Genomic DNA, 22,485 nt, shown 5'->3' on the forward strand with positions numbered 1-22,485 from the left:
TGCTCTTGCCTCGGGCGCAAAAGGACCTAGCTATGGCTCTGCATGCATGTAGCAATGGTAGGGCATGACACTTTAAGCCTAATCTGCAGTTTAAGTCTCCCCAATTTATAGGGCCGTATTGCGTCAATGAATGACTAATCTCACAGATGTCAAAATGTAATATAATGAAATCGATTTTAACATATGGATGTTTTTTGGGGGGCATAATAATTGATATATTTTTGTATGCATTTAGTGGTTTTCTCATAGTGTATGTATAATGCTCTGGATAAAAGGTTTGTTGGATCCTGTCTGCGTCCGAGCTGGGACACCGGCACCCGGACCTGCATTTGGGGTGAGCGTAGGGCGGTGTACGGTCACGTAGTCCCATAGAGAAAGACAGGGGCTGCGTACTAATCACACGCAGCACCTGTCCTTCCCGGGAGCTGCCCGATACGGCCGTGCAAGCAGCACGGAGCTGTATGTGCCGGCTGATTCTCGTGTGAATTAGGCCTAAAACAAAGATTTATAATTTGAAGAAATTAAGCTGAAATCCTTCCCGACTGAAGGCAGTGAGATATATTCTCTGGGTCAATGTATCCTTTGTAATGAACTGTAATGAGCAGAATTCCACCACTGCCAACTGTTACAGCAGAGCCGGATTTGTGTTTCTCTGTAGAACAGCTGCTTTCTTGTAATTCTCTACAAACACTGTCACTTTTATGGTATGCAGGAGTACCGCATTAAACAATACTATTACCAGTTGCAATAGTACGAGGATAAAACCAAGGAAATTCCAATGGGATCGATGCTCTGGATTAATCTCTGTAGCATAGCTTGTCCTGCCAAATGGAACCCTAGCAGATGAATTGCTGGAAATGACTGTATTAGGTCAATTCATTGTGCTGAACTTCTTGGGGGGAAATAGGATTAGACGACATTCCAGAACATTTTGCAAGCACTACAGTTTATTTTGATCTAAAAAAATGTTTATTACAACATACTAGCATGCGTCATTGTGCACACAGAACACCGTGCCTCTGCATACCTGAATCAATCCTAACTGGAATACCCGCCGCATAGGTAAATTTACATATTAGAAGCACAATGAGAGGAATTTATCAACACTGGAGCAGATGTGCATGGCAACCAATCAGCTTCTCTCTTTTACTTTCAAATCTTAACTGAAAAAACTGAAGAGAGAAGCTGATTGGTTGCCATTGGCAACTGCTCCAGATTTTGTCTGCTCCAGTTTTGATAAATCCCCCCCCCCATGTATTAGAGCAGCGCCAACCAATGGACACATTATCTTGTTAAATTCGAACTCTAGCAACAGCTAGAATCACAGATCACATCCATTCCTGAGATTTAGTAATGAGATCTTCTGCACAGACCTGTATGGTAGGGCATGATATATTTTTTTTGCTGCAGTTATGTAACATTAAAGGTCTTTTTCCTTTCCCAGCCTATGACTTGAAAGTGAAAGGAGAGGGAGCAGACTGATAAACTCATCTCTGTCACTGTGCTCCCTCCACCTCGCACACAATCACTGAAGCAAACCAGATTGGTTCCTTGTGCTGCTTCTCCCTCTTGCAGCCTGAGCTCTGCTGTGCAGGCATTGTAAGTGGCTGCTGTCAGATCAAATGTAGCTACTTACACTGCTTGTTATGATTGGACTACGGGCCTTAGTCGACAGGCTTTGGGCTTGTGTCAATGGCATTAGTTTGAGACGCTTCTAAGATCATTCAGAATATATTGACAGGTACTGTTTGGGCTCATTCAGAGGGGCGTACACGCCCCTAAGAAGACCCGTTCCAGAAGGGACAGGTGTTGCATGTAATTGCACGCAGCGGCCCGTTCTCCACCTTTATAGGGCCGGGACCCCTTGGTAACATTTGCCAGGTTGTGGTGACCCCCAACCGTAAAATGTAGGGATGCACCAATACTAGTATCTGTGTGGGCTCTCTGGAGGCTATGCGGGCTCTCAGGTGGCTAGTGGGACTCTGGTGGTGCCCAGTTGCGGGCTCTGTGGTGCCCAGTTGCGGGCTCTGTGGTGATCAAGCACTCACCTCCCCTCATTCCTGCCCGCTCCCCTCTCTTTGACCCTCTGAAGCGGCTGCTGATGCAGCGCCATCTAAGAGAACTGACACTGCTGCACTAGGAGGAGGCTGAGGAGCCTCTTACCTAGAGCAGCACAAGGCATGTAGGGACCCCCTCAACTGTGGGTTGCGACCCACAGGTTGAGAACCACTGCTATAGGGGGACATGGCTGCAAGCATTTACACGTGGTTACATGCACACCTGAACCTGAACATCCATGTGGGTCCAGGTGCCCGCACTTAGACACAGACTGTCTAACATCTGAGTCCACGTCGGAGTCTCACCTGTATTTTACCTGCTTCAAGCAGGTTTTTTGCACTCCCATTAACCTATGACACTATATACTATTCCCTCTTTGCTCCTCCCTCGGTAGCTACAGAAAAGGTTTTGTAGGGAGGGAAGGGGAGGTGCTGAGGAGCTGGGCCAACAGACAGTAAATGGACAAGTCCAAGTCCCATCGCACTCCTAACTAGTATATAATTACCCCAATCCTGGGTGGGTGCTGCAGCGAATGGGGATGGCCTCGCACAAAAATCAATAATAAAAAAAAAAATCCTGTCATGCCAATAAAAGGATCTGACATTTAGGATATTGGAGTGCCAACAACCTTCTCTTTTCTACAGTAATTAGACACTCCCAGAAGAGGAGAGGGATAAGACGTTCAAGGACAGAAGGGGCTGTGCTAAGGAATGGACTCTTCTTGGAGAAGACACATTTTCTAACAAGTTCAAAGGCATATTGCAGGTGAATAAAACTATTTATGGATAGGAAAAAATAGCATGTATGCGTTAAAATACATTTTTTCTGTGCCATTACCTTTAATTTGGCACTTTGGTGACCGGGTTAACATAGTTAACAACATTTATAAGGGTTAACATAAAACAAAATCAGAAAAGCAAAGCTGCTAAGAGTGCATATTCCTTTTCACTGTGATTATGTGGTTCCTGGTAAAAGCTCTAGATAGTGTTCATGATCAGATTCAGTTTGGTAAGGAGTGCAGGAAACTGAAGGAAGAACACACTTACCCTTGGATTAAAGACTCAAATAATGTGTTGTAGAAGTCCAGCCGGGGGCTCGATATGTCACAGGGGATTCTGCTGAGGAAAGGCAACAGATTGGGGAAGATAACAGTTGCCAAGCCTCTGCCTCCCTCTCTGAGGACCGTCCATAACTTGGGTAGAACGCCCTTCCTTGCACTCACATAATCCCAGCATTTCTAGGAGAAAACAGTCACTTAATGAGCACCTTTCACTTCAAAACATTTGTCATCTTAAACTATAAAGGCTGATGAGGGTTTACTGGCCCCCATCACTGTAATATCACTTCTAATATGGTTTTCTTTCTTTTTAGCTGCTCATATAGTTTACAAGGTTGTCACCCGCTCTGCAGCACTTTATAGAACACAAAAGTGTATTCACATAAATCTCAGCCCCGAACAGCCTGCATTCTAAATCCTGATGGGAATGGAACCTCTGGACGCCATTATTACATGGCAAAGGTGCCGTAGCTCCTATGCCAAGTACATAGCCAACATAATAGCAGCCTAGGTCACATCTTCATACAATGAAGGAACGCCATAGGATCGGATAAAGGCTTAACTTGTGACCATTATTCCAGCTCACAAGCCTCTCCAACAAAACCATCGGTTAGAACTGTATCCAAAGCCAAAAGGTCTCTTTTTAGTTTTTCATGATATGGGAAAGGGTAGAACTTGTGTTATGTTTTTACTGCTGTCAGGGTCCTCGCTGTGGAGATTTACTCTTGCTATCAAAAAAATTTACAGCTTTCACTGGAAGAGAAACAAAAGAGAAATCTTTTAACGGGGACGCCTGTTTGGATAAACACTAAGCTTTCCCTAGCTAGCTTTGGAGAGATTTTCTTTGCACATCTCAAGCCACCTTGTAGGTGCACAAGGGGACAGATGCAGATTTTTGGGCCAGGGCAGCGTATCCGCTCAGATGTGCAGTTCATTTTGCACAGCCATGGCATCTGTCAGCCTGTCACCGATTTGTAAAGGCTGCTGCCTGCAACCATTAGTAAACACCTGTCACACCGGTGGCGAAGAAATACACCCCTTCTTGATGGTGTACAGCCTTCTGCAGCCGTGTGAATGAGGCCTTACTATAGATAAAAGTATAAATTGTGCTCTATAATTTGTCCCATATAAAAATCACATCAAAATTATGATCCTGGTAAAAAAGCATTGAAAAGCCATTTTATATATTTTTTTTTACTTTTTATTTTGTGTTTTATAAACACAGCACTGAAAAAAAAAGAGCAAAAAGAATTAAAATTTGAAAAAGCAATGCTTAGAAAAATTTAGAAATACAGGGGTGGGCCAACTTAAAAGGAGAACTATGGGGTTAAGTCTATTCCCCATAGTTCTCCTTAGGGTAACGGGAGGACACAAACTAGCGTCCTCCCGTCACCCCAGGCTCAGTATACCGCGAGCTACAGCTCGCGGTATACTGAGACGCCGCAGTACACCGCTAGCTGCTCGCGGTATACTGAGACGCTGAAGCGGATCCTGACAATTGTGCCGGGATCCGCCCAGCTGCGTGACTGATAGCTGGCTCTGCCTATCTAGAGGCAGAGCCAGCTGTACCCGCCCCCTCCCCCATCCGTTCCGCCAGTCAGCGCTGGCGGATCGGAGCGGGGAGGGGGGAATCCAGCCCCTCCACTGTCACGGCAGATAGCTGTGACAGGGTCGAGAGGCGAGCGAACGCCGGTAACTGTTAGCTCACCTCGCGATCTACTGAGCCGACCTGTGACAGTCTCATTGTCACAGGTCGGCTAAAACTATGAGGTGAGTGAAAAGCACTCACCTCATAGTTCGCCTTTAAATTCAAAATGATTTTAGGCTGTTTCAAATGCTGATTAAATCACTTAGAATGGAAGCTGCTCATTGATGTTCAAAAGTTTTAGTTTCCTGCAGAATCAGCTGGTCCCCTAAGCACTGGCCCTGATATCCTGTTTTAGGGTGGCTCCTTTCCCTTGCAGAGTCCTATGGAGTCACCCTTGTGTGTGCTAGTAAGCTGTGTGCATCTCCACAAACACACAGGGACAGCAAGGCAATCCTTTCCCCTGCTCCCTGCTTCTCCTTACTCCCTCTTCACATCTCCCTTCTCCAAGCTAGCAGATGAACATCTGCTGGAGAATGCGCTTTCCCTTATGATCTTGCACTCAACAAATTCAGGGAAGTGGAGCTAAAAGAGTTGGAGCTGTTTTGAAACATGATGGCTTTAAGTGCTTGGGCAAAAAATATAAAGAAATACTTTGCTGGGCAATGTATATTTCTTTGATCTGGATTTCTTAACGAAAAAAATGTATGAGATTTTAATACTACTTTAAGGGGAGAAGGGGGAGTTTATTATAGCTGCTGATTATAATAAACTAAGGGTTAATGAGGGGTTAAACAGGCACACTTTATTTGATTTTTTTTGTTGTTGCTTTAACTGACATCATATGCAGATCCCTGTGACCTGAAGATCAAATCAATGAGACAGAGTAGATACAAAAGTAACAGTTACTTTGTATCTCTCTATTCACATGCGTTTTTTGGCAGAAGCAGCTTTTCCAGCTGCTGTATTTACATAGGAACTCCTGACTGTCTAGAATTGCCAGCAAGTGGAAAGGGTGAGCAGGGGAGGGGCAGAAGGACAGGACGTAACATACACGCCATGGGTACTTTGATGAGGTTTCTTTGTTTTGGGCGTATGTGGTACCGGCCAGTGTCCACAAATAGTTAACAGCAGTCTGTTCCCCCTTATGACAGCCCCGCATACCTCAGCCTTGGAGAGGCCACAGTTTACATACATGTGATATAGATTTTGACCTTTTATGGATAAGCAAGACCAATCAAGTGGCATAAGGTAAGATCAGTAGTCATAAAAGACATTGCCATATGTATAAATCTAGTCCATTTACCTCTATGGTGGTTACAGTGTACAAGACGGCCTCCCACAGTGCAGGACACGCTACAGCATCACTGTCGTCAATACTGAGCAGCACCGCTGGACACACCCGGGAAGCCTCTGTGTTTAGGAGTTCGGGGAGGTACTGGCACAGTGCAGAGATCAGTTCAAAGAAAGCTGAGCGAATCTACACAACAAAAACCAAACAAGATTATGTATACATGGTGAAAGTTTTATTCCCACTTCAAAAACAGGTTTATGACAAATGGCATACCTAAAGGAATCAATCTAAAAGTAAGTAATGGCAACGCTTTTAAATGGTTACTTTCCGATGTTTTATGAAGCAAACAAAAGTCGAAGAAGTAATGCATAATGTTTCGGGAGAGTCTCCTATCGTCATGTAATCCACAGAACTTCTCATTTTCCAACATTATGGTTGCTACTGGTACCCCTTAAAGGGAATTTCAAGTGGTTTTGTATACAATCTTCTTATTTACTCATTCGTTTATTAACGAAAGAACCAATACCGGCGCCTCTGGTTGCAAGATGGGCTGGTTGTAAAGTTGGTTTAGACACCCAAAAGGCAGCTCTCACTGGTCAAAAAGACCATCGATCTAGGAAACAAGGGACAAGACAGAGCGCCTCCATAGTGTAAAAGGGTAATTTATTTGTACAACACGCAAATTAAAACATTCGTTTATTATTGTATTGTAAAGATAAACCTAAAGTTAATAAGCATGCATGCACCCACCGGCCATCCAACCCCAAATCCCCATATACCCATTACTCGTTGGCTAAACCGGGACAAGCTTTGTTCCAGCAGAGCACACTGGAAATCAAGGAAAGTATCTCTGTGTTTGTGGTAAGGGGGGGGTACTAGTTTAGCTGGAGATGCTCAAGTTGGATACATTAGCATTGCAGCATGGGTAGGATTCAGCTAGAATATGGAAAACAAAAGGTCTTCCCAACACTGTGCAGAAAGAATCCCTGAAGTCTTACACTTGGTGACTGGTGTTTGCTGTATTTCCAGAACTTGCTCTGTGCAAGGAGGTGAGCCACCCTCTCCTGAAGGAAGCTGCTCTCTCCTCTGGGCAGCATAGAAAGCAGACGCTTCAGAGCCAGAAGAGAACAGGTCACAACTCGGAAGTACTTAGACTCCCTTTCCTCTGGTGGGACTGTCCTGCAGGGGGAAAAAAATATTTTGAATTTCTCAGAAAATGCAGAACCTAAAGTTCTATTATCCAAATAAAAATACACATTTTAAAGCTGTTTGTATCATGGTAAACTCCAGAAAAGCTTTTAAAGTGGAAGTAAATCACCAGCAAATAACCAGAAAAAAACCCTTTAAAAAGTTCTGCAGATGTTTCGGAAATTGTTAATACTGTGCATAACACTGGCAGCCGCACTACCTTCACTCGCACTAAAGACTGTGCCATCTTGGATGTGTCCTGACATCTACTTCCCCCATCCCTCCTTCCACCCACCACTGATGCCAAACCCGACGCATGTGCAGAAGAACAAATGGGGGTTGCCAGAAGTATTGCGTGAAGGCTATAGGGCTAGCTTAGATTGCTTCAACAAATGGTCATAGCTCTTCGAGGCAACTTATCCATTGCCGTATTTGAACAGTAATAAGTAAAAGTATTTTGCTCTATATTTTGTCCGGTTTAAAAAAGATAAACCAGGATTTAAGCGGGTAAATCAAAAGGTCAGTTTTTTGACAGCAGTAGATGAAATGGCAAATACAGGGAGGAGAGAGGCAGCAGGGTAGAAGGATGGAATGCACTACACATGCCCTGTGTACTTCATTGAAGTTTTTTTTTTATGTGTGTTGCATGCCCAGTGACCACAACTGAATAAACAATCCATTCAATTTATTAACAGGCAAGCTTGCACATTACATATAGTAGGTAGTGGTTAAAAGTGACACTAAACTCAGGACTTAAATCTTAAAAATACATTCAAGTACCTTAACTATTAACAAAAATGTCTCTTATTTGTGTATCACTCGGCTGTAGATCCTCAAATCATCTCTGAATTGGTGCTGACACTGTCCTTCCTTCTGTCCTTCCAGAAGGTAGGACAGTGTCAGCACCAATTCAGAGATGATTTGAGGATCTACAGAGGAGTGATGTACAAATAAGATACATTTTTGTTAATAGTACTTGAATGTATTTTAAGATTTACCTCCTCAGTATTAAAGATCACTTTAAATTTAATAGAATTGTACAATCAGACTGTAATATGGGTGACCTCTACTTAAAGGTTAACTTAAAGCAAGCCTTTGCTTTCGCCAAAAGTTTGCCCATAAAAAGTTAAACACATTCAATTTAATGTTTCACTCCCCAGCATATTATCAGCTATGACACAAATCAGACACCGTTTAACCTCTTATTTGGCACCAAACCTCCTGCTTGGGGTGCACGACTCTGACCCTTTTACTAAGACCATTCATCTGCAAAACAAATAGTGTAACACAGCTTCTTCATCCGATGGTATGCTATTAAAAATGCATCTGACATACAAGATAAGACAGCGAACGTGTTTCATCATACACAGTCTTAGTCAATGATTGGTCCAGTGCTGCCACATGGGGACAGGGAGACAGGGAGACAATCCTGAGAGTTTACACAGGGGTTCTTTTGCCTTCTTAGCTTAATTGGGCAAGGCAATTATTATCTTTTTTTTTTTTTTAAGAAATGGCCTAAGCAGACAGTGCTGCATCTAGGTATACAGAGCATAGTTTCAAATACTTACTGCAATTCTTCAAATAGTTTCTCTTTCTCAGCTAAATATAGTATGAAACCTTGGGAATAATGATTATACAAATTGAGATATGACACCAGAAAAAAAAAAAGAAAAAAATCAGAACACGTACTGCGGATCACTTAGGGAGTCCGGGGTTTCTTTCAGGAGGTGATCTAGTAAAACCTACACATGGAGAAAAAAAAAAAAAAACTATGTTAAAATAAATTATACATAAAGCAAAAACACTGTCTTATTCATATGCACGTAAGGGTGACCAGCTCAATATAAATCACATTAAGGTGTGTTCATGTTTTAGAAACATGTTTTCTATGTAGAATTTGTAAATACAGTATATCGGTGCATTGGGGCAGTCAAATAGCCATATTTCCTTGTTGTATATGTAATTGCAATCCTGCTTAGAAGTACTGCTCAGTGAATGTGTTGGTGGGCTTTGGAAATGGTGTTGAAGGTACAAGTTTGAGATGCTTCCGAGATCATTAAAAAATGACGGGTGCATTTGACCAGCAGTTCACCAGCTCCTTCTACCCTGCAATTATTTGAGTACATGATTTTTCAACAATATGCTTTATACAAGGTTTTTCGACAAGCTTAACAGCTTGCCAGGATTATAAAATGGCTAAATAAAACGCTATATGGACACCCTGGATAGATTGTTTCTTCCCCCCCGCTATCCGTAGGGACTCTCCATCTTTGATATTTCCATTTACCTTGACGTAAGGTGAAGATTGACCTAGCGCAGTGATGGCGAACCTCGGCACTCCAGCTGCTTTGGAACTACAAGTCCCATGAGGCATTGCAAGGCTCTGACAGCCACAACTCCCAGAGGCAGATGCATGTTGGGATTTGCAGTTTTGGCACAGCTGGAGTGCCAAGGTTCGCCACCACTGACCTAGCGCATCCTGTTCCCTTCCTCTCCCCAGCTGTCCTCTTCTGAATCTGACCTTCCCTAGTGTCGTTAATTTTCTCTGTTGTTGGGGTTTTTTCCCTTTGGCTGACTGTTGGCATTCTGATTCCACTTACTGTGAAGTTGGTGTATTTGTATTGCCAAGTACCGTGTTATATTGAAACGTATTCAATGATGTTACCACCTGAATTTACAGCTCTGTCCACCAGCCAGAGAAACAAAGTATTCACATTTCCTCAGCTTTATTCACTTAAAACTCTACTCCATACTACTCCAGACAAACAGCTAAAAGACACAGATGAAATACAGCTGCCCATACACTATTCGAATTTCTAAGGGTGCCCACACACCTTACGATAACCGTACGATAATCGTGGGAAATCCCGCGATCATCATACGGTGTGTGGAAGCCGTGCGACCTCTACTACTGTAAGGTCGCACGACTTTAAACTTACGAACATGTTCGAAAACCCGCCGAGCATCGTACGATGTTCGGCGGGTGTCTAGCATGTTCGTAAGATAAAAGCCGGACGGGCCGGTGTGCGCAAGCGCACACAGCCCGTTTGGCTTTGCGGTAATCGGAAGCCAGCCCCTCAGGGGGCGCGGCTTGCGATCATCGCAAGTACGATCTGCCTGTCCAAGATAGGCAGATCGCACGTTTTTTTAAGTACCATACAACCATCACAAGACAAAAGTCTTGCGATGGTTGTAAGGTGTGTGCCCAGCATAACAGAGGCCACCGTTCAAAGTTTTTCCGACTGGCTCCTTTGATCAGCTGATCGAGGGATGTCAGCCGAAAGGATGCCAACAGCAGCACCCACTGGAGAAATTCACTCAGTGGGTGCCGCTGTCAGCATTCATTTTGGCCCACATCCCTCGATTAGCTGATCAAAGTTTTTCCGACTGGCTCCTTTGAACAGCGGTCTCTGTCCGAATACAAAAGGAAACAGCAGGAGATTTTTCGATCAATATTCCTAAGCATTGATGGAGGAATCCGTTCATTTTTTTTTTTTTCTTTAGTTCAGCCTGCGGCCTGCTTAACTTTCTGTGTGGCTTTTACCTCCCCGTCTGAAGCTAAAAAACAAAGAAAAATTCAGATACTTCCACTTCTTGCATTTAACAAAATACTCTGCGCACAATACAGAGCTGCATTCGCTTGTGTTTGTATTGTGTGTACCTGTTGACCCATCGAGAAATCCTGTGTGCTTATAACTTCCTGTTCCTTGCACTGAACTGAAAACGCAAACTAGGTCATCGTTTACGCTGGTCAGTGATAATCGTCACTCTAGGACCGGAAGTGTCTAACTGGCGGAATTCACCAGGCGATTATATAGGAGAAAAGCCTGAAATACTAATGCAGCCACCACATCTAAGGACTGGTACGCTGCAATGTATTAAATTTGTGTTCTTGGGTTTCATTTAGGTTTACTGGCCCCTTTTAAAATAAAAAATAAGAAACGAACAAACAAAACTGAATCCAAAATGAGTTCACAGAGGAAACCTTTTTGTCTTGATAGGATGTAAAGCAGATTAGCGCGTACTCCATCCAAGCATTTGATCTATAGGTGGCCAAACCTCAGCAGATGTTGGGGTTAGGACCTTGTGTAATAACTGGCTTAACTTAATGCCAACAAAGTATAACTTTTTGTTCCATAAAGAAAGCTGTAGGCTGAGCACAAGAACAGATGTGTATATTATTTTATCTAAGGGTTCCTGGAAACCAGAACCCAGCAGGGGTGACAAACAGTATTTAATGAGTAAGACTGGTGTTTTTCTTACAAATCATACAAACCATCCTCATATTTGTCCCCGCCGTGAACCTTTTCTGTTTTTATCACTATTATTTTATTATAAAAATAATCCTGGCATAAGTCAGAGATTGGAACGTTCCATTTTAGAGGAAATAAGATCACCAAAGATGGTTACCAATTTATTAATTTTTTTACAGGTATTTATAGAACGCAGACAATTTACACAGCGCTTATATAGTGCACATTGACATCAGTCCCTGCCCTCAAAATGCTTCCAATCTAAGGTCCCCATCTCACTCACATACAGGGTCAATTTAAACAGCATGTTTTTGGAGTGTGGGAGGAAACTGGAGAACCTGGAGGAAACCCATGCAAGCACAGAGAGAAGCTCCTTGCTAGTGTCTCGGATTCAAAACTGGGGACCCCCCCCCAAGGCAAGGCAGTAGCACCAACCTCTTATCCATTGTGCCGCCAAATGGAAACTGCAAGTGGAAGCTTCAACACACATTAGGCAGGCATGGTCTACTGTGGTATTAGCTAACCTGCTTTCATAATTGCAATGCAGCCATCACTGGAGTGCACATAGTCAGGAAGTGGCAGTAAAGACACAGCAGGAGATGAAAGGATGAAAAAAACTAAAGTAAAAACAAGCATTTTATTTAGATCCCAGCTGAACATCTGAACTGTGCATGCACCTGCCCCAAGAGCCTTTGCGGCCGCCCGAGAAATTTTCAGATGTTCGGACGGGAGCGCGCGGGGGAGACACAGGTAAGCATTAACCCTTCGAAAAAGTTGTTTTTTTTATCGTTTTGCATATATCTACTGCTTGCTAGCAAAAAAACAAACAATGAGGATTTAATAACCCTTTGAACTATGCTCACTGAATCTAGATCAGAGGTAATCTCTTCCAATGAAAAAGCGTTCCTACAATAAATGCTGTTCTATATCAGACACACAATTTGTTAGAGAGATCTGTATCTTCAACAATCAATTTACTGAAGCGGGTGAACCTCAGCTTTATATCTATAGGAATAAAAATACACAAGCACTGCTCATCTAATAGAAGTGTATGACCAGCTTAAATGTCCTCTCCAGCCAACATCAAAAACTACTTTTCAAAAATGCTATGGGTTCCTTTTTTTAATGCAGTACCTTGGCACTGCTTTCAGGCCCACAGCCAGGCAAAATACCAATAAGAGAACCCCTACATGGATTTCCAAACTTTGCCCCTTATAGTTTATTGATGCTGCCGTGTTACACCTCCAGTCCAGTGTATTTAGTGTTTAAAATCAACCCCAACAAGTAAAGCCATACACGGATTGAATTTTGGCCAATTCCTGATGATTTGACCAAACGTCAAGCTGTGGGTGGGTCTCCCGGCACCACCTGGCTTGACACTCGATTTTTCAGTTTACTTTTGTCAAAGGAGCCGGATTGAAAATTGTTTGCCAAACAGTGACTGTAGTCAATCCCCAGCACATTCCTCTCCTTTGCACACCATCAGATTGCGGATTTACTACAGCAAGCGCTTACTGGCTTATTTTTTAGCCCCCTCAAGGCTGCGAACAGCTCCCCCATGGGATAGAAATACCATCCTTGCATAGTCAGGCCCTTAATGAGATAACAGACACCTCCTACCCTTGGCTATTTGTGCAGGAGTCACAGGGCAGGTACGGTAGGTGCAGTGACCTGATTTCACAGCAATGGTCGATTCTACTTGCAGATCAGAACTGCAGTTTAAGAGAAACTGCATTATAAAAGAAAAATTAAGTGAATGAACAACCTGGAATAGAAGTTGAAACTGAGACTCGGCCATTATGTACTTGCTCAAGCACAATGAACTGAAGTTTTGCGGGTTCATTCTCAGGGGATGGCAGTGCCCCAGACATGGGATGAGAAGGGCAGCATCCATCAGAGATCTGTAGATTTACAGTACTAGCTTCTTTTTTTCCATGTAACCAAACAGTATATTTTTAATGCCATGTAATAGTAGACTGACACTGGCATTTTAAAATTCCTGATCCAATTTTTTTTAAACGCAGCTGCGCAGGAATATTGTTATTGAGGACTTGTTTACATCTTTCTCATGCCTGTAACCCCTGAAATGAAATCAACTCACATTCAGAATTTCGTCTTTGCAGAAGGCCAGGGCTTCCGGCTGTTTATGGGGAGGAAATGCAGCTTCGAAGGCGGCCCTGGCAGCACTGGCTGCCGGTGAGTAGGTGTCACACTGGGCTATGAGCCAGAAGCCCATCAAACTCTTCAAGTGAGGGGCCAAGTTTTTCTTCACTTTCAGGATCAGCTGCTCAAAGGCTTGCTGCGTGGCCTCCCGTACTCTGCGGTCAAGATCCTGCAGAGGGATGGAAAAAAACAAACATCCGGCATTAATGATGGCTTTGCAATAAAAAGGTTCAGAGGACCCATCATGAGATCAGAGATTAGAAGCATACCCCAGCCAAACAACTCAAAACACTTGAAAGATACACAGAAATTGTTCTGCCGAAAAATCTGCAAATGAATACACAAGCTCTTGTGATCTCTCCACTCTGCTGGGCTTTATACTGTGAAACGGGTGACAACCCTTTTCAAGGGCCTGAAACACAGCTCACTCCATGTCATTGTCCGCTCTTGCTACTATATGGCCTAGTAACGAACATCACCTCACTGTTTTTGCCTCTGCCTGCCGAGAGTCCCCTTCCAGCCTTCCTGTAAGTAACTCCCACACATCTGCTTCTAGACCTGAAATTTGCAATCCAAGTCTGATTTCAAAGTTCAGCTTGGCGAGCAATATTTCAGATTTTAGCTAATTACACCAGTTGATTTTTGAGACTTTGGAATAACACATATGAAGCTCTTGTCCATTTATTGTTCTTTATTAGAGCAATTGCATTTTCCAGGAGGCCCTAGATCCAGCCACACGGGCTACAATTAGAATGTACAAATTTCCTTTAGCTTTCCCATATAAATTAGAGGACACACTGCTTTCCCAACAACCATATAAATTAGAGGACACACTGATTTCTGTTTCAGCCTAGTGTTCATCTTCATAGAGGCAGGACATATACCCAGGGGTCTACTGTATCCCTAAATGAACGCTGAGAAAATGACCCCCATGAATGCTGAGGGAAAAGTATTATATTGTTATCAGGGTCATGTCCGATGGACAGTCCAGCTGCTGGGGACACATCCAAAGCAACAGAATTACCAAGCTTACCATAATGGAGTCGCCTCTTGCTGGCCCAGACCACTGAAGAATATTTACTTCCTATTGAAGGAGTGACATCTCGCTGGCCTGGCTAGCGTGGTAACTACTTCATGCAAGTGGTCTGCTAGCCGTCCTATTGCTGATGACACTGCTTGTGGATCATCAGTAATGGGACACAAGATTTCCCTTTACTTCCAGCCCTGGCAATACCCGTCACAAACGCAGTTATTCAAACAGCCATTGTGCATTCGTACCAGTGGAAGATTTCTGCTTTCACAATTTCACAATTCAAATGTAGCTTAGTCGAAGAACCAGTCTACCTCCTTTACCTTTTGATTTTCACAATATACAGTCTACTTACTTGAAGTTCAATAATGTCGTAATCATTTACAGCTGAAACTACAGAGTAAACTTCAGTTTGGGGAACGGTTGTAAATTGTAATCCTTTGTATCAACAACTAGAAGATCAAAATGAAGTTCCTCCAGTGATCGCCTCTCCTTGCTGCACGTAGTGCTACTGCATGTGTGTGGGAATGAGGAACCCTGACTAATACCAACACAGAACCCTGACAGGTAGCAATGGTAAAACAGTTTATCAGAAGAACCTGGAGTATTGTTAATCTGCCAGCTGAAGAAATGAACTACATACCTGCATATCTAACCAACCATACAAATTAAACAGCTGTATATTTACACTTTACATACCAAAGAAATCTTGCAGTAGTTTCTGGGCCAGTATGGTAGGACACCCCGGACTGCCTCTATCTCTCTCTCTTTGCACATTGCTCCGAATTCTTGCATTGCCTGTATAATAATAAAAAAAAAAGTGCATTCTGGATGTCAACTAAATGACAATGTAGAAGTAATAACATAGTAAGATGTGCAGAGAAAATATTTTGCTGAGAAGTGAAAATGTTCTAGTCCTGCAACCAACAAATTTATTAACCGATAATAAATATATATAGTTGACAACTTTTCTCATTATCGATTAGTCGGTTGGATCCACTAGCTCTCTCCTCTATGCTGGGAGGAGGGCAAAGCAAGTAGTGGGCAGGTGCAATAGCCAGCATGCTATTGCCACATCCACGATCGGCACACGGACGCGGGGAGATGTAGTAAGGAGGAGCAGGTGTGGGGGGATGACAGCCGCCGATAGACAGGTCCGATCTCAGAAGCAAGTTGCTGGAAGACTGCTCAGGTAAGCCTGCACTTTCCCACGCATGGTGCTCTATAGTGTATTGCTGGGATAGTGGGATTTGTATTCCTCTATATCTGATGGTAGATTGTGCTGTATATGTACCATCAGCTATAGAGAACTACAAATCCCAGCAATACATTATACACTATATGTATAATGTATTGCTGGGATTTGTTGTACTCTATAGTTGGTGATATTCTGCACTGTGCTGTATAGAGGACTACAAATCCCAGCAATAATGCATTATACAGCGCAATGCGGCATACCACCAGCTATAGATGAGTACAACAAATCCCAGCAACAATACAATATACAGTGCAATGCCGAATACCACTAGCTATAGAGGACTACAAAACCCAGCAACAGTACATTATACAGAGCAATGCCGAATACCGCCAGCTATAATGTACTATTGCTGAAATTTGTTGTAGTCCTCTATAGCTGGTGGTATTCTGCATTGCACTGTATATTGTATTATTGCTGGGATTTGTAGTCCTCTATAGCCGATGCCATTCTGCATTCATTGCTGTATAATTTTACACTTTCACTATATTGCACACCACACTATTTATTTTCTTTTTTACTTCCACAGCTCCACGCTTGCTCTTGTGATGGACTGTAATCTCAATACAAACTAGTAGTCCCATCACTGGAGCCATTTTTTAAAATTTATTTTATTGTTTATCCGATTGATCGAACATAATAATCGGATAACTAATCGATTTTGAAAATAATCGTTAGCTGCAGCTCTAATTCATTGAAGGCCCTAAACACGCCTCCTACCCACAGTGTGATCACCCACACTGGACTGCACAGTACCGCAATGCCGTGCGTTCCAGTGCAGTGCGGTTGCAAAAAACTGTGCTGGTTGTCTACTTTGGTATTACAAGTATGTTTACTATGCTTACGCATTTGCATCCTGTTTATTACTTTTCACCCTTACAAGTTCACATTTTGCTAATGTTGCGTTATGTAACCTGAAAAGAAAAAATAAATAAAGAATTTACAAAAACAAAAAAGATAGGTGCCAGCTGTCATTTTAAGAAGCATTGGCTACCTGGCTCCTGGGATGTGTCCAGCCGCAACTTAAAGCAGAATGCTGCTATGACAGAATGGCTTCACAGAGAAGAGCAGCCTTTCTCAATCAGGGTTCCATAGACCCCTAGGGTTTCTCCGCTAATGGCTAGGGGTTCCTTGAGCAGTGCCTGTTTGACCTCCCGTCTGATGCCTGCATAGTTCCTAGAAGAACATCACTTGGCACAGCCAGCTGTATGATACCATCATGACATGATCTATTTTAGTTCAACAGGGGTTCCCTTGGATCTGAACGTTTCTTCAAGGGTTCCTCTGGAGTAAAAAGGTTGCAAAAGGCTGGAGTAGAGGGTTAATGCAACATATCCATAGCTCTATACTGAATAAGAGGCACTGGACAAATAATGTAATTGAAGAAAGTCCTGCATCAGCTTAATTGACTGATTGACAATAAAACATACAAAATGATAAAAATAAATTAGATATGGACTCCTGTATGCAGAGATGTTTATTGTGCACCTGTTGTATGTTTCAAGCTGAACTTAGGATTAGAGGTGAATGAATGATTAACAATACATATGGCTTGCAATGCCCGGTGATTTTTGGGCAGGTAGTCTTGTAATCATGCACCCCTGCCAGAGAGCACCGCCAAGTCGCTGACGTCACTTTTTTCTACTGTGAAGCCTGCCAGACTAAACATGAGCATGCAGATATCAGGTTATCCTTGTGTCCTCCCTTCAGGTTCAACGGTGCTAGACACTACAGTGCAATCAAACACTGACAGGCCCCCTCCCCAACGTGCTGCTGTGCAAAAAATTGCAGGAAGCTAATAAAAACAAACATTTAAACATTTGCATATTTATACTTGTGGCATAAAAATACAATTACCCATCGATAATAAAGAAATGCGTTAGCCTTCAAGTGCGTCTGATTTCATTAGCCTACCTACCTTTAATTTTGTGGTGACATCTCGCTTAGAAAGCTTGCGCAGCACCATCCGGAAATCAGCATCCACGAGGCTGTCCACCTCTTCTGCACCCTGCACAGCAGGGACATATCCTGAATCGCTTTGCGATGTTCCAAATCCAATGAAGCCTGGTACTGTGCCACTTTCCTTAGCCAGAAGTTCTGCGGCTCTTCCACTGCTGGATGGCTACAAACAAAAACTAGAATTAGAGAGAAATTCCATTCCATGTTTACTTGCTTTCAAGCCACACAAAACCTAACTATATGGAGATACAGGATAAAATTACATACAAAAAGGATCTGTATGTTACTGCCAGCTGAAGCCTCTGGAGGCAAATTGACAGATTTACTTTTTCAGCCCATTGTGACCATCACCACGGGCTGAAAAGGTAAATCTGTCAATTTGCCTCCAGATTTGCCTGATAAATTCCCCATCACCACCAGCCCTCTCTCCAACTGATACTTGCCTTTACCATGGCCTCCCACCACCCCAATCACCTACTGGAGCCCCAAGTCTTACACCTATGTAAGGGCCTCTGTGTAATTATATATATATATACGAGAGGGCTGACAACATTAAGTTCACAAACATGATGTGTGCAGTCAGCCTACAAAAGGAAATTAGAAAGTCAAGCACATTTCTGTTTTAGGTTTAAAACATGGGGAAATATGCATGTATTTTTTTTTTCTTGCAACAGAATACAGTTTAACAAGTTCAGCGCTCCTGTATATCGCCTATAGTGCAGAGGAATTCTTACACTTCTGCTACCGGCCTGTTTATTCAGCAATATCTTTGTCTTTACTTAAAGTGACATTAAGGGCAAAAGTCCCCGCCCCCCCCCCAGTAATGTAAGGACTTACCTTAAATGATGCCTCTTAATCCGATCATCTTCTTTCCTGTAGTTTTAAGCTGTCCCTCCAGCGCTGGTGCGGGTCTCCGATCCAGCGCTGACTCCTCTGTGCTAGCTGGCACTTCCTAAACCACGGAGCGTGTGCACGCTGCTCCATAGACTTAACTTGCGTGTCTCCTCGTTTCCCGGCCAAAGATCTGAACTGTGCATGCGCCCGCCCAAGAAATTTTCAGATGTTTGGACGAGGCGCGCGGCGGAGACACAGGTAAGTATTAACCCTTTGAAAAAGTTTTTTGGTTTTTTTTTTTATTGTTTTGCATATACCATCTGCTTGCTAGCAGTAGATATATGCAAAAAACAATGAGGGTTTAATAACCCTTTAAGATCTGGAGGAACAGTCAGGGAAGGGGTGGGCACAGCTGGCTCAGGCTCTAGAGAGGCAGAGCCAGATGTCAATCAGGCAGCGGGGTGGATCCTGGCAATACTGTCGGGATCTTCCCGCGCTGCTGCGTGGCTTTGAGCTGTCAGCATATAGCAGCCAGTAGCCCGCTAAATGCTGAATTTGGGTTTTACTAATGTACTCCTGTGACCCAAAGAGAACTTCTGCCAAAAATAGTCTGGCTTTAGTTCTCTTTTACCGGTTAGGAAAATAGAAATGAAGAAAAATAATAAAATCAGGAATCAAATAGTTAAGAGGGGAAAAGTGGAAGAAAGAGTTAAATAGGGCTGAAAGAGAGCAACAGATAGGTTGGCGTGCGGGTAGGTGGGCGGGAGGGAGCTGCGGCCGGTCTTCCCATGTAAAATTTAATTACCCCGAAGGTAAGACCTAGCGCTATCTTCAGGGATGTCTATAATATAAGACCTATTCCGAACTAGGTCTTATTTTCGGGGTAGGTCTTACTTTCGGGGAAACACGGTAGGTTAAATAGAGCACAATTTAATTTTTATTTTTTTTACTTGTCAGGTTGCCTTATTTGACATCTAATGCAGATGGAAGTTCATCCCTTTAATTAGCAGATGAATGAAACAGAGTAGATAGAGATGTAAAGTTACATTGTTCCTTGTCTATCATGTGTGTGATCAGTGTGTATAAACATTGCCTGATACTTTGACAGAAGCAGCTTCTACAGCTTCCATATTTACACAACAACTCCAGGCTGTCATTCTGACAGCAGATAACTGGAAGCAAGTGTGTGTGTGTGTGAGTGTGTGTTGCAGGGGGAACAGAGGGGCAGATGGACAGGGTGTACACCCTGTGTACTTCAATTATATACCAACACCATCTTTCTTACCATGTATCACCCATATTCAGGGTGTAACATGAAACATGGTCACATCTGCAACCTCACACCCCCCATTTGGCCCACCTTACTAGGATTCTGTATATGTTTGCCACACACAGCTAGCTGTGCGGTATCCATTAACAGATACCTTGACAGGATCTCTAAATAGAAAAACCACAAGTCTCATCTGCCACCATACCAGAGGGACTCGTAGTTCTGAATAGAGTACAAGTATAGTGATGTCACTGCACTTGTAGTCCATTTATTCTTCCTCCCGTCACTGTGAATGAATGCCTGCACTCTAGGTACGGAGAGGGTCTGGGAGAAAGTCTGCAGGAGTCAGAACATTGCACCCAAAATGTACTTATCGCGGTATCAGTTCTTTGCAGGCTTCAATGCAAAAAAAAAAAAGATCAATAAATGCACATTTTTTCTTTTATCAGTGTGTGTGCATTTATTGATTATTTTTTTTTGGGGCAGAAGGTGGACTATGCCCTTTAAGTTTATTTTGGACTGTGTCACGTCACCAACATGATCTGAATAATCGTTCTGTGTAATAGCAGACTGTGAACACTCACCTCTCCAGCTTCTACCGACTCTAAAATCTGCCGTCGCCAAAGCATCCATTAAAGTCTTCAGCATGTTCTATGCCCGTGTCCCCTCCTCTGCACTCAATGGTAATTGTGAGTCTTAGGGCTTGTTCACACCAAATGCAGAGCAGATCCGCTCAGGTTTCTGCACACTCACAATGTGTTTTTGACGCATTTTTTTTTCCAGGAAGATAACAATGTTATGAGGTCATTTCCATTGTGTTGCTGAGGGAATACATATTGCTGAGGGAACACATATGGCATATAATATCACAGACAGCCACACATGCTGCATGAAAAGCAGCTGCAGGTGTCAGTGAGCAAACAGGCAGTGTGATAAGGAGGAGTGGTGGGGGGAAGGGGGGTGGATGGAATACTGCATTTGAGGAACTACTAGTATACAATGCCATTCACATTGAAGTACTCACCACAGCTCTCCTTATCTGTCAAGGACATATCCTTATATCCTGGGAAAACTCTCCCTGTTATCAAACTCCACTGGTCAGCCTTCTTCCTATTGTTCTTATATTGAAAGTGTCTGCTGTCATATAGCTCAGGGCACTGTTGAACCATACTTATGAATCTCTCTGGGTCACAAAACTGGTCCACCATTTTTCCTTTGCTCTCCAGCTCACAAGGTCACCTTTTCCAAAGTCAGGAAGTGACCAAGGAAGATTAGGTTGTGACAGATGACCATAGAGGTTTTTTTTTCTTTATGGTCATTTTTTTCCATTGAATTGCGTTGTGTTTTTGATGCGTTCCAGAGCAGATCCAGAGCAGGTAAAATAGGGCTTGCTGCAGTTTTTCACCTGCTCTGGATCTGCACGCTGCGATGTGAACTGGAGCTCAAAATACCATAGGAATACATTGGACGCAGTTTTGATCTGGATCTGCTCAGCGCTTGGTGTGAACTAGCCCTTACAATGCCTCATGGAACTTGCAGTTCCACTACAACTGGAGGGCCGGAGTAAGCCACCCATTAAATAGACTCTCTGTCAAGTTTATATTGCTCTGTTTCCCAACTTGGGAGACTCATCCCTCTATTTGTACCATTGTCACCAATAAAGAAAAAGAGGGAAAAATCCAAATTCTAGAGTTGTTCCCAGAACAAGCAGTGATGGGAAATCTTTCAATTGGTAACAATGTCTAAGAGGGGAATTCCCCTCACTTTAGGAGGTTTCCTCTAACTTCCTTTGGTGTCTCTGGGAGAGGAAATGTCCCCAATCGTACAGCATCAACAGGGAGCAGCTCAATACAGAGGCTTCCTGTCCATTCATGATACGGTTGATAGTAAATATCTACTGTCTCCAGATTGTGGATGAACAGGAATCTTCTGTACTGAGAGCTTTCTGTTCAAAAGGAGAACTACCGGTATGAGGTGAGGTATTCTAACTCAATCTCATAGTTCGAGCCGACGTGTGACAATGAAACTGTCATATATCAGCTCAATAGTTTGGGAAGTGAGCTAACACATACCGTCGCTCGCTTACTTCTCGATCATGTCCCGGCAGAGAGCCGTGACTGTCACTCAGGTCTCCCTGCAGGGATTCCCCCCTCCCCGCTCCTCAGCGCTGACTGGCGGAACGGACAGTATACTGAGCTGCAGCTCGCGGGAGGATGTTAGTTTGTGTTCTCCCATGACCCTTAGGAGAACTATGTGGAAAAACACTGCATAGTTCTCCTTTAATGCTGGGGCTGCAGAAAGACATTGAGGACTCTGTGTCCTCAATCTCTTTTTCAATTTTAAAAGGGAAACATCAGGGGTCTGTTTCCGGTCTAAACATTTTATTTTGGTGCATCCCTAATGTTTACATGTATCCTTGGGTACCCCAAAAGTGCAATGTTGTGTTGGAGGTTTCTACTGAAAAGTAGGATGTGAAGTTTCTGCTGCTGGTCCCTTGACATCTCGCTGTAGTCCCCGGGGGGGGGGGGGGGGGGGGGGT

The 22,485-nt window shown here is 43.2% G+C and overlaps 1 protein-coding gene across 1 annotated transcript in view; it reads right to left on the reverse strand.

The window, feature by feature from the left end:
• LTN1 (listerin E3 ubiquitin protein ligase 1) overlaps nucleotides 1-22,485 on the reverse strand; it is an 88,773-nt gene that overhangs the window by 65,006 nt on the left and 1,282 nt on the right. The window contains exons 2-8 of the mRNA XM_018555366.1: nucleotides 17,802-18,005; nucleotides 15,328-15,426; nucleotides 13,537-13,767; nucleotides 8,872-8,924; nucleotides 6,993-7,173; nucleotides 6,007-6,180; nucleotides 3,105-3,295 (exon numbers count right to left, since the gene is read on the reverse strand). Coding sequence (XP_018410868.1) covers nucleotides 3,105-3,295; nucleotides 6,007-6,180; nucleotides 6,993-7,173; nucleotides 8,872-8,924; nucleotides 13,537-13,767; nucleotides 15,328-15,426; nucleotides 17,802-18,005 — 1,133 coding nt within the window. The remainder of the gene's footprint in view (nucleotides 1-3,104; nucleotides 3,296-6,006; nucleotides 6,181-6,992; nucleotides 7,174-8,871; nucleotides 8,925-13,536; nucleotides 13,768-15,327; nucleotides 15,427-17,801; nucleotides 18,006-22,485) is intronic.

Source organism: Nanorana parkeri, unplaced genomic scaffold (genome assembly GCF_000935625.1).
Source record: "Nanorana parkeri isolate BGI_ZX_2015 unplaced genomic scaffold, ASM93562v1 scaffold194, whole genome shotgun sequence".
Taxonomy (NCBI): domain Eukaryota; kingdom Metazoa; phylum Chordata; class Amphibia; order Anura; family Dicroglossidae; genus Nanorana; species Nanorana parkeri.